The sequence below is a fragment of the Pithys albifrons genome, chromosome 6 (assembly GCF_047495875.1).
Source record: "Pithys albifrons albifrons isolate INPA30051 chromosome 6, PitAlb_v1, whole genome shotgun sequence".
Classification (NCBI taxonomy): domain Eukaryota; kingdom Metazoa; phylum Chordata; class Aves; order Passeriformes; family Thamnophilidae; genus Pithys; species Pithys albifrons.
In genome coordinates this window covers 28088594-28101444 of record NC_092463.1, presented here as the reverse complement: position 1 = coordinate 28101444, position 12851 = coordinate 28088594, and the positions used below count along the sequence as shown (strand labels likewise).

Genomic DNA, 12851 nt, shown 5'->3' with positions numbered 1-12851 from the left:
GAATTGTGAAAATTGAAATGTAGGTGGCATAGGAAACTTTAATTGTGAACTTCAAGGATTCCTTTAATGAATGACAGATATAATAAACTTGCAAAGAAGTGATCCGTTGTAGGGGTGTGTGTGTGTGTGTGTATGACGTGACATATATAGGTGTGTGTATATATATGTACAGATACAGAAATATGTGTGAGCCTTGTATTTTTCTGTATAATGAGATTTAGTGTTATCTTCTGATTTCTTGGTATGTTTTCAAGACAAGCTCTGAACAAATATTGCATAGCAGCTGAGAAAGCCAGGCTTGTTCATGAACAAGCACTGCTCATGTGCATGAACTATGTCTGCATAACAGTAAGTTGATTAAAAACATTTGTAATAGCCTAACAATCAAAAATATGTTTGAAGTCTAATGTGGTCTTCGTTGTGAGGCCTGGATTTGATAATGAAGTCTGTAAAGTGATCCTGGGAAGTTCTGAGCATTCTTGCAATCTTCAATTTCTAATTTTTTTCCTCACATGAGCAGTTGAAAAGGGATTAGGGCTGCCTGGTACAATACAAATAAGTCCATGCAGTAACTATTACTTCTGAATGGGAATTGTGATTATGCTATTTTCTATTTAAGTATTCAAGATGAATTAAGAGTTCTTGGTGAGGAGAACCTGTATAAATGGAGGATATTCCATTAATTTAATTTTGCAAGCTGTAGTACAGTGGAAACTCTGATAATATTTAATAGGCTGTCATTCAAAATATTTTAACTAAATGGTCAGGGGAATATTGGTTAATAAGTTCACAACTGAATTTAATTAGCTAGTGGAGGATTATCTAAGTATGGAATAAATATTAACATCAGCTACAGTATATACACAGGGCAGTGCTAGTAACACAACTAACATTAGCATTACTTCTTTTCCCAAATAATTTACTTAAAAGCAATTTTCTGGCTTAGTGAACCCCATGATTTCACTTTTTTCCTTTTAAATCTGCCATTTAAACTAGTTGGCAGAGAGTGAAAAATATTGCCAAAAGAGGTATTGCCATTTTGCCAGATAAGTAAGTTTCTGCAGTTAACTTAAATGATTATGAAGGTTTTGGTGGGCAAATCTTTATGACAGTCGATTGCTCTCTTAGTATTTCAGAGTTTTTTTGCCATTTTGTGATAGCTTCAATGCCTCTTCTATTTATTAATAAAATAGAATATTCAAAACAACAGTAGTAGGAATGTTTTAAAAATTTAGAATCAAAAGTAATTTCTGAGAGAAAACTAGCAGTGTTTGGGGCTGCCTCCATTGAGTCTGTATAATATTGCAGCAGCTACAGAAATGGACACTTGGATTTTTTTCACTGGGATATGTTTACATTTCTGCTACTCTTTAGACTGTGATAGCAGACTCTCGTAACAGAAAGTGAAAATTTAAAATAGTTGTGGCTGTTTAAAGATGTCTGCTGGAATAGTATCAGGGATTGTGGTGCATCCATTTGAGGATTATAAACAGAAAATGTGGAGTAGACTAATTCAATAGATAAAATGTTACGTATGTAGCATATTTATTGTGATAATCATGAAGAAGTTTTTTGATCTTGCATAAGAGTTTAAAGATACAGCTGGTGGTCTCAAAGTTTTCTTTATTGTGTTCTATCAGTGGAATTGCATTATGATTAATTTAAAGAAAAACTAAATTTAATTCTTTCAAAAAAGTCATACTTGATACTGACATTAGCTCACAATTTGTGAGCAAGTGGTTTTTGAGACTATGCATATTCTAATGTTATGCTCTATTGATTCTATTTTGAAAGAAATCTGAAGCAAAACCCTGTGTTTCACTTTTGGTGATGTCTTATTCCAGTTTTTCTGGATGGCTGAAGTAGTCTAGTCTCATCTGTCTTATATCTGACAAAATAATAATTCAGAATGTCGTAATTAGTTATTTATATTTTGGAGGCTTTTCCATATGTGATGAAGTAGTTGGAAAAAAGACAACTACTTAAATTTAAATATTTTATTCTAGACCCTGACTATTGCCTTCAAACCTGCAACAATTAACCTCAAACTGGATTAAATCAGCTGTTGTTGAGTTCACTTGTGGCAAAAATTGGTGACTTTTACTTGGATGGGAAAGGAGATAGAGGATACCTAATGCTTCAAGAAATTATTTGTAGGCATAGAGTTGTTAGCTGCTGCTTTAAAAAACCTCCCACAAATCTCTAGGGAATTAATTTATTAAAAATGTATTCTTCATTATACATAAATTCATACAATTACCAAAAAAAGTGAAAAAGTATGAGAAATGTAGTGTAGTAATTAAAGACTCTTACTGAGAGTAGTCCTTCTGGATGAATGACAAATCAAATTTTACCAAATGCTATTCCAGTATGAATTACTGAAACGGTGTAACCTGAAAAAAATACATTTGAAGTACTTGAAAGTGGAGTTGTATTTCTCTTCATGATGTTAATCCTGCAGTGCAGTAATTGTAAGTGATTTGGTATGGATTATTAGCAAATGTTCATTATATTATAAAGTTTAAAGATACAAATGGCTTTTTGGTTCAACTTATACAAAAATTGGCATTAAATTGACAAATGGTTTTATTATAGAAACATGGTAGATACACATTTCCTTATACATACATAAACAAAAGAAATTAGTCATGTTTTTGCCACTGAACACATTTATCTTTTTACATATTTCAGAGGAATAAATGTTTCCATTGCTCTTCTCTGCTAGAAGTAAAATCGAAGGACTGTAACCAGATCTGAATTTTCTCAATATTTTTACCTTGCAATTTTGCTTTCATGCTTTTTTTCCTCTGTAGGTTCCTTGCTGAATTCTCCCTCTTTCCTTATCTGCAGTACAATGGAATGGCTTTTCAGAAGAGAGAAATGAAGCGGAATATATCAAAAATAGGGGGAAAAAAAGTTATTTAATCCTTTCCCCATAGAGACCAGAGGCTAAAAGTGAGAATAAGAGTTTAAAAGCTAATCTCTATTTCCTTGGCTTTCGTTGACGGTCCTAATCTTGTAAAGGACATAGAACGTCGCCTTACAAGTAGTGAAATAGAATCAAATCACAGAAGGATGTAGGAGGAGATTCATGTGAAATGCAAAAGGAAATATGTAACGTACACAGGATCACATTTGTTTTGAAAGTCGTGAATCAGCAAGTTTACTGTAGTTTTAATCTATGTCATCAGTGTCCTGTGTCACGGTTTAACCCCAGCTGGTAACCAAGGCCAGCACAGCTGCTTGCTCACTCCACTACCAGTGGGATGGGGGAGAGATTTGGAAGTGTAAAAGGAAGAAAACTCATGGGTTGAGGTAATGACAGGTTAATAAGAAAACTAAAAGCCAGACACACAAGCAAAGCAAATCCCGGAATTCATTTACCACTTCCACGGGCAGGCAGTTCAGCCATCCCCAGGGAAGCAGTGCTCTATCCTGGGTAACGATTTCTTGAGAAGATGAAATGCTATCTCTCTGAACATTGCCTCCTCCTCCTTCTTCCCTCAGCTTTATCTGCTGAGCATGATGCCAAATAGTATGGAGCAGTCCTTTGCTTAGTTATGGTCGTATGTCCTGGCCGCGTCCCCTCCCTGTTCCTTGTGCACCCCCAACGTGCTCGCTGTTGGGGCAGCATGAGAAGCAGAAAAGACCTGGGCTCTGTGTAAGCACTGCTCAGCTGTATCTAAAACATTCCTCTGTTATCATTGTTGTTTTCAGCACAAATCCAAAACACAGCCCATACCAGCTACTGTGAAGAAAATTATCTCACCCTAAATCAGGACAAATACACAAAATCTTTGAGCAGTTTTTTCCCATGTCTCTTCACCTAAGTTGGTTTTGGGTCCTGATTACAGTATTAAAACCTAGAAAAGCTGAGTCAACTCAAATGTATTGAGTTTTGTAGTTTTTGAAAGCTATGAAAGTCCTTAGTTAACTGGAATGTTTTTTGAAGTTGGGTCTTGAATTGAAGCTGATGTGTAGTGACTGTCTGCCCCTCAGGTTCCTGTTGCTGCCTATTCTGCTCTGCTGTTGCCTGTCACCCTGTTATGTGACTGACCTGAGCAGTCCCCCTGTCACACCAGCAAGTCCATGCTTCACATGCCATGAGCTTTCCCAGAGGTTTTCTGTGTAAGGACAGATGCCTTGGACTGAATGTTGGGTTACTCTATTTCATTCCTCATGGGTATAATGAACTAAAGGAACCCACACAAATTAGTCTGATGAAGCTTTTGATCCACTATAAATAAATTTTTTTGCTCCCTGGGGTTCTGAGGGCATTTCAGAATGTGGGTTATTTTAGCAATAGAAAGACATTTGTGATAGAAGGTAGTGGCATGATACTTAAAACTAGTCCTGTGTTCCTATTTTAAACATAACAAGTCAGTGCTGCTTTAAGATTTAACAAAGATGTGATTAAATCACTGTGCCCTTTAGTTGGGCAAGACTTGCTTTTGAACTATAGTCTTGGAGCAAGCAGGTCTTTTTCCTTTAGGTAGGACTGATGAAGTTGTATCTGCAAAACAGTTCTGTTAAAAGGTTTTTACAGAGCTTTGTTTCCTTTGTGGTCTTAGCGGGAGTTAAAAAAGTGGAAAACCTATTCAGCTAATGGGACTGGTAGACCCTCTAAATATGAGAACCAAATCTTTTGGGAAAAGTTGCATTTCATTATATGTATGTTTCTTGAAATTGACCAGTGAACATGGAATAATGCTCTTTGAGTCTTATTACTAGTTTGTTTTGGTTAAGTATTTGGGATGTCTTCATGGTTAGATAACACTGTTAATGCAGGATGTAATGGGCAATCACAGCCTTCCTTGTGTGGAGCTCTTCAAGCTTAAAATACAAATTGCAGTATTTCTGGGGCAATCTTGCAAATAAACTTATAACACAGTGTGAAATCAAGCTTGAAGTCTCAATTAGTCTGTAACTTGCCATAGAATATTCTGGGCTTCTGGCACAAGCAGTTAAAACAACAATTACAGTTAAAACTAGGATTTAAAATTTGTGACTGACTAACCTTTTGGTGACAGCATCCCTCTGACACAGATGGGTGTCTCTGTGTTTTATTGCAGGATGCCCTAGGGCCCTGTTGCTATTCATTCCCCTCCCCTCTCCTGCATTTCTTGCTTCCTTACCACACTGAGGGTAGAATTCAATTGACTTTTCTTAGGAAACTAGTACTGCTTTAAACATGCTGGAGTATGGTATCTGGTGTCTAGCTGCACTTTCAGAAGGTATGTCTCTCCCTATTCCTTCTGTCAAATCTGCTAGCCCTGTACAAATCTCTGCTCTCTAAGGCATCCAGAGTGGCAAGAGACATCTGTATTTACCCAAGTAAAGCTCAACCATTTTGTTCCTCTCCCTGTCCAATGTCTCTGCTCTTTACCCCTTCTTTTTCCTCCTTTCCCACCCCTTATTTCTGCTTCCTGTTACTGGAAAGCCTATATATATAGTCTGAAGCCTTTGTGTCCTTGGCTCTTACATGGATCCTTCCGTTACAGAATGTTGACCTTGGGAGGTGATTTTAAAAATAAGCAAATTAAGTTCTTTATACTTGCATATAGTGACAGCCGTATGAGAATTACTATGTTGGATCTATGCTGTGTATGTTGGAGTCCTAACTTAGATTTGTCATAGATTATCCTGTAGGCTCTCCAGCATGAAATTATTCACAATAAAAATCTGGATGATGAAAATTTTTTTGAGATCTTGTAAGTGGCCATGCTGAAAATCTATTGCAGTTTATCTGTATGTATGGCACATGGAGTTTTTGTCAGATAACCTGTTTTTTTAACATACAAGAATCCTCAGATTGCTCTGCAGTGTCTCTCTGACTAGCATGGTGGCCGCGTGTTTCAGTGTGCCAAAGGTCTTCTGTGTTTCAGGCAGTGAGTTGTCAAAGAGGTGTGAGAAAGTGGGAAACAGCAATTTGTCATGAAAACTTCAGCTAAAGATGAGCTGTGCAAACAGCAGCAGAACCTGTAGCTGTTGTATAAACTGTGAAGAAGTATCAGCTTACTCAAATTCTGGTAAACATATGCAGAGAAGTTACAGTGTGGGTATTATTTAAATAAGGCACTATAAAAGATGAGGAGTACCTAAACTTATAAGCAATTCAGAAATATGCTTTTAAAGCTGCTGCTTTAAATGCTAAAATGTTACTCAGAGACTTAGGTGGTATGAAAATACGTAATGTAACTTTCTAAGCCTTTTCTCTTGTATGCTGTTTGTGCCTTAGTTTGCTTTTCAAATTCTTTCAGATGAATTGTGAGTTTTGAGTGAAAATATGTAACTTTAGCAACACACCTAAACTGTTCAGATATCCTGAATGTTTATTAGTTGTGCGTTTCATGTTTTCCAACACTGGAAATGCTTTAAGTGTAGCCGTGGCTCTGTCAGAGTATCTGATCTTGGGGAACACAAAACAGGTCTCCAAATCCACAGGATTCTCCAATGCCCTTGATTCTGTCAACTGTAAATGAGATAATAATTTCCTGTCTTAGAGGCATGTTGTTAGGTAAAAATGTTCATTTTAAGTGCATGGGTGCTGTGGAAACAGGGCTTGTACAAAAATTAAGAATCAGGGAACAAAGTGTAGTCCGGAGCTTGCAGTAGTGTCTGTGCTGACAAAACTGTATTGATACTGTCTTTGGAAACATTTGGAAATGTGCATGCAAAGGTCAGTAGGATGTTTTTAACTGGAAAATAGTACAAGTATACTACTTTTTCACAGATCAGCTATTGAAGCTAGAACAACTTAAAAGTGTCACTTTCCTGCTCAGTCACCAAAATCCAGTTAGGACAGATAGATGACTTTGAATGTTAAGATTTATCAAAGACAAAGATTAAATAAAATAATTATTAGAAAGAATTCCAGAAAGTCTCTGATCTTCCATTGTTGTGGAAAGTTCCAAAAAATAGCTGAGTAAAATAGGAAATGTTGAAGAGGGAGCAAAATCTGGGCTTCTAGTGTTCTCCTCCCATGTTTGGATTTTTTTTTCTTTGAAATGATAAAAAAACCCCAAGCTACTCCTTAGTTCAGACACTTGAAAACTCAAAACAGCTCCTCTGCATTAGTGTTCGCTGAGTCAGTGAGCTCAAAATACATTTGCTAGGGTGGTATGTGATCCACTATATTAATATTTAATAATTATAAGCTACCTTTGCTTTTCTTAAACAGTATAATGCCTCCTGAGGAGGTGTATTCTGGAGTAATTTGATAAGACTGAGTGTAGGCTTTTGCTTGCTCTGGGTCAGGCAACAGACCTCTTCTGAAAACAGCCAAGAATTGAAATGGCTCTTTGTGACTTAACCCTGGTGGGCAACTGAGCCATTTGCAGCTGCTGGCTCACTCCTCCTGAGAGTGACGGGGAGAGAATTGGAAGAGTAAGAGCTAGAAAACTCATGGGTTGGGATGAAGACAGCTTAATTGAGTAAGCAAAAGCCATGCATGCACAAGCAAAACAAAATAAGGAATTCATTCACTACTTCCTGTGGGCAGGCAGGTGTTCAGCCATCCCCAGAAAAGCAGGGCTTCATCATAGGTAGCTGTTTGCAGCTCTTCGCAACATGAGGATTTCATAAAAATAGAGCAAGTGGGTTTTGGCAGCACGAAGTGACATCATATTAAGGGCAAATGCATCGTTATTACGGTAAAAGATGAATGGTATCAGTAAAACATAACAACCTAAGTAAGAGTGGGGTCAGAGTCTTGGATAGAATAGATAAATATATACATATATTGAAGAGGTAATGTCTTGGTTTGAGGGGAAAAACCAAAATGTTTACCCACAAGCGGGGGAGGGGGCCTCCTCCACAATAATCACGCCACTCTTTATCAGATTTAAGAAAAGGAATTTTAATACAAGAAGGATAACTGTTCTTAACTGCTATATAAACACACTAGTGCAAACCGCTTCCCCAACACCACAAGAGAAAAAAAACCAACAAAACCCAGCAGGTTTTCCTCCGGGAGAAAGTTATACTTAAGCGGTGTCAATGTCACAGCCCGGCTGGCTGCGGAGTCAGTTTTCCAGTCCCTCTCCAGCGAGACAGACGAGTGGTGAGCTCACAGATGAAGCGACCAGAAACAGTCCCGGGGCAGGCAGGAGCAGCGAGCTGGCTAGAAGCAGTCCGGGGGCAGGCAGGAGCAGCGAGCGGCCAAAAGCAGTCCGGGCCAGACAGTGGCAGCGAGCGGCCGAAAGCCGTCCGGGCCAGGTGGGAGCAGCTTCCCTCCTCGGCAGCCATGGCTCTCACGTTCCGCCGCGCTAAGAAAGGAAAGATGTCCCCAAAAACAAGAGACAAACCTGCCCCCATCCAAGTGATCAGCAGTTAGTGGCGGGGGAGAGAATTTACATAATAATCCCAAACTACAACAGGTAAGGAGGAAGAATAGAGAACTGTTTAAATAGAGAAAACTGCTCTTAAAAGATAAAAAATGTGTAAGCTTATTTCTTTTAAAAAAGTCTGAAGCTCACGAAAGCATCTCCCCTCCAAAAAAAAAAAATCCTTGTTTGCTTCTGTTTTAGAAAATCTAATGAGGCCCCTTAAGAACTATGGAATCGCATGGTGAGCATACATTTTAATTTAAATCAAGCTTCTTTTCAGATGTACTTGGTATTGTGCTGGAAAGCTTAAGTTTTTGCTTTGTTGTTTCAGCATGTCTATGGGTTTCTTGATAGAAGAGACTGCCCCGGTTGTGTGGAGAGGGCTCATGGTAATGTCAGCTGTAGAAAAATTGTTGAGACAGGTAAGGACTTAGGTATATATTTGTGTTTCAAACAAATCAGTTATTTTAAAATGCATTTAACAGATACATGAGTGTCCATGACATTATTTCATATGTTAGTGGTGAGCATTTTTGTATCTTGGCCTTCATGAATTAAGAATTCTCTTCCAGTAAGAGGAAAAGTTGATACTTCTGTGTTTACCTGTCCCCTTCAAATACAGCTGTTGTTACATGCATTTGATGAGTGAATCATGCCAATTTGCCTTCTTTCTCATTCCTTTTTATGTTTCATTATGCACTTGTTATAAAAAAAGGCTTTTTGCGGTTGCCTAAGGACTTGAATGTGCATATCTACTGCTGTATTCCCTTATGTGCTTGTTAATTCACCAGCACTAAGAATTCTTGGATGGCATTTGATGTGTGACAGGTACAGCAAAATGCAGATAAATTGTTAATAAATTTCCTGGCACGTAGAAGCAGGGTGACTTTTTTATTTCTTGACAGATACTTTTTTTCTTTTATTGTGAATAGATCTGTGAAGTGCTAATGAGACAAACTGCTGAAAAAATGCATTAGGTTACATGTTTAGACTTTGAAGTGACCCGGATTGTTCACAGCTGATATCCATTCTAGGGATTTAATATATACAGTTTGGACATCACAAGGTTTCTGTGTGTCTCTTTAAATGTCTCCAAATCTTATGCTCTCTTAACAATTGAAAAGAATAATTTTTTCAGCCTTTTTCCATTTTTACAGAATTCTCTAGTACAGATTTTAGAATAGTGACACTCATTGCTCTAGTCAGAAAAGCCACGTGTCTGCTAAAATTTCAGGAGAAACATCTTTGTCTAGCATTGGCCTTTAAAAGTAAGGGGTATCCATGCCAGTGGCTGTGGAAGGCTGTTCTGACGTCTTTGTGTGTTGCATTGCACTGGCCAGGCTCACAAAACTATAATGGAAAACCTTGAAGATGGATCTAAAATTAGCAGCTGCTGTACTGATGTTTTCTGCCCTGGGAGACTGAAGGCTGGCAGTCAGTAGGATTCCCAGATAGGAAGCCTGTGCCATCATTTCTGTGGAGGGTTCAGCTGATGCCGTGTAATGAGCTCGTTGCTCCCTGGCAACCAGTGATGCAGTTCCATGCCAGCAGACCGTGCTGTAGGAGTGACACGAGTCCATTAGTGCTCAGGGCATCACTGATTTCCTTGACAGTGGAACTTGAGTTCAGAAAAAATAAGTCTTTACAGCTAGAGCTCTTCTCCCCACATGCATTTTGCTTCTGCATGATGTCCAGGATAGTCTTAAATCTGTGCTAGGAAAAGTTGTTTGAATCTCCTTTGAAGAAACAAGCTCACAGATCACAGGGAAAATGAGCAGATCTGTCTGATCTACAGGTGGTTTTAGAAAAGAAAGAATGCGTTTTCCGGACTACGATGTGCTATTTTGTTTCTAAAAGCTGTAATCTCCCTTCTGACATAGTTACTAGTCAGTCTCAAGAAGGTGTTAACTGTAGGATCAATAGTCTTAGAACCTTGGACAAGACAGAAGGACAGCATGTGATGCTGCTTTTAAAGATACTATCACTCCATTTTGTATTAGTAGTTCTGTAATCTGTTCAGGACTTTGAAAATTTTTATTGTTTTCTCTTTATCTATTCTGGTTGGTCTTAGCTATTACCTTTTTGTCAACAGGATAAAGTTGCTTCCAGGAGTAAAATACTTAGTTTCTATTTAACTTTCTAAAACCATATTAAGAAATAGCTGCTTTGTCCCATTAGCTGCATAGAAACCATTTAAATTAGCTCCTTAATCTAGACTTGTAGGATAATGTAAGTATAAGGAATCCTTGTGAATTCAGACAAGCTGATAAAATACTAAGTTTGTAAAATAATTAATTCAAGCAGAGAGGAAACACAGAGGTTCCCAGACTTCTGCATTACAATAATTCTTGGTATTTTATAATTGTTTTTATTGTTAGATGGTGGAGAGAGGTTTGGTTTTTTGAGCATCAAGACACTGTGTTCACTCTGTAAATAACTTTGAATGCTTGTTTATTTTTTTCCATATGAACAAACCTGTTTTTCAGAGTTTATCATGCTTCAGATACTGCAGTAAAGCATTTGAAGTGCTCAGTTTCAAATTCGTTAGTGGAAACTTGTTGACTCATAATTAATCTGTGCCTGTAATGAGTATTTAAATGCTTTTCTTGCTCCTGGAACTATTTTTGGAATTCTTACTTTTAATTGGAAATGATATTTGTTAAATATATATGTTATGCTTTCTTACATACTTACTGCATGTAACCTCATTCTTTGTCATACATATATATTTGTCCTTTGATGCATGAATGGTTTTCAGCAGTCTAGAGTCCAACTTAAGTGTTGTCTCTTGTCACTTCTACTTGCATATGGCCAGAATGTGTATCACTTTTCAGGTAAGATGCCACTTTTAAAACCTAGACTCTCCTTTTGCAATATGTCTAGTTTGAGAAGCCACCTTTGTTCTTGGCTGTTGGGTGGTGTCAGACTGGTAGATAACAGGCAATAATATTGGAGACCCTGAGATTAGCTCAGTTGGTTAAATCTTGGCTGTAATAATGCCAAGGTTACGGGTTCAATCCCCTGTGTGGGCCATTGACTTATGAGTTGGACTCGATGATCCTTGTGGGTCCCTTCCAACTCAGAATAGTCTGTGATTCTGTGACCAAAAGTAGTGTTTGGTGTTTCTCTGGTAATCCATATCTCGTGAGCAAAGGTGGTTCTATAACAAAAGTATTGGTCAATAGAAGTTGTTGAAAGAAATACATAAGGGTATTATTTTTCACCAGTAGTGTTGTGGTTTGACCTTGACGCAACGCCAGGTATTCACCACAGCAATGCAATCTCCCTCCCAAGGGAAAGGGAGAAAGAAAATAAACAACCCTGAAACTTAAAAAGGAAAGGGTTTATGTATTTACACAGAAAAGGGAAAAAATTAAACCAAAATGCAATGTAACACATACACACAAAAGTAAAAATGACAACAACTCCTAACTCTCCATTGAATGGCAAAATTGCACCACTTGGACTACCACAACAAGGTTAACCTCCTGAGAGATCCCTAATGTCTCGGTTTGAGGCGAAAAAACCAAAATGTTTTACCCACAAGCAGGGGAGGGGCCTCCTCCACAATAATCACACCACTCTTTATCAAATTTAAGAAAAGGAATTTTAATACAAGAAGGATAACTGCTATATATATATATATATGTAAACAGACTAGTACAACCCACTTCCCCAACACCACAAGAGAGGAAAAAAAAACAAACCAAAAGAAACAAAACAACAACAAAACCCAGCAGGTTTTTTCTCCGGGAGAAAAGGTTATACTTAAGTGTCCTTGTCACAGCCCGGCTGGCTGCAGAGTGAGTTTCAGTCCCTCTCCAGCGAAACAGACGAGCAGTGGGCTTTCAGATGGACTCAGTCTCTTCCCCCTGTGTTCCCCGTCCAAGAAGCAGAAAAGGTACGAGCAACCAGCAGCAAATCCAAGGCAGGTAGCAACAGCAGCGCGGCACGAAAAGTAGTCCGAGGTGGGCAGCGGCAAGACAGCCAGGAAAAAACCCCAGCAGTAACCAGCAGAGCAGCCTGCCTCCTTCGAGCCCCCACTCCCCCATTCCGCCGAGCCAAGACTCCCGAGAAATCCAAAAAAAAAGAAACCAAAAGAGACAAACCTGCCCCCACCCCAGCGATCAACAGTTAACAACTTCTTTTGTTAACCGCTGGCCTGGGCAGTTAAGTGGCAGGGGAGAGAATTTACATAATAATCCCAAACTACAACACCTAAACAGGAGAGAGAAGGTAACAATAAAGTGTTTACTGCCCTGAGATAAAGCAGCAGTGAGGCAGTGTCAGGGCGCCTGCTGATACAGTCACAGCATGTCCTTACAAAGGGTGGCCATGAGAAAAGGAGAGAGAAGCACCTCCTCCCCATTGCTTTTATACTTGAGTTTGTCATCTGGCGTGAAATATTGCTTTGGTTGCTTAAGTCAGGTGACACCTGTCCCTTCTAATCTACGTAGCACTTACTAAGGCCTACTAAAACTGAGGCCTAACTAGGCCAAACTATCAGAAGTAGCAGAAGTGAAT

The 12851-nt window shown here is 38.6% G+C and overlaps 1 protein-coding gene across 2 annotated transcripts in view; it reads left to right on the top strand.

The window, feature by feature from the left end:
* Positions 1 to 12851, top strand: part of NUBPL (NUBP iron-sulfur cluster assembly factor, mitochondrial) — an 82268-nt gene that overhangs the window by 19247 nt on the left and 50170 nt on the right. For both annotated transcript variants that reach the window (XM_071557964.1, XM_071557965.1), the window contains exons 5-6: positions 8529 to 8568; positions 8659 to 8749. In XM_071557964.1, coding sequence (XP_071414065.1) covers positions 8529 to 8568; positions 8659 to 8749 — 131 coding nt within the window. The remainder of the gene's footprint in view (positions 1 to 8528; positions 8569 to 8658; positions 8750 to 12851) is intronic.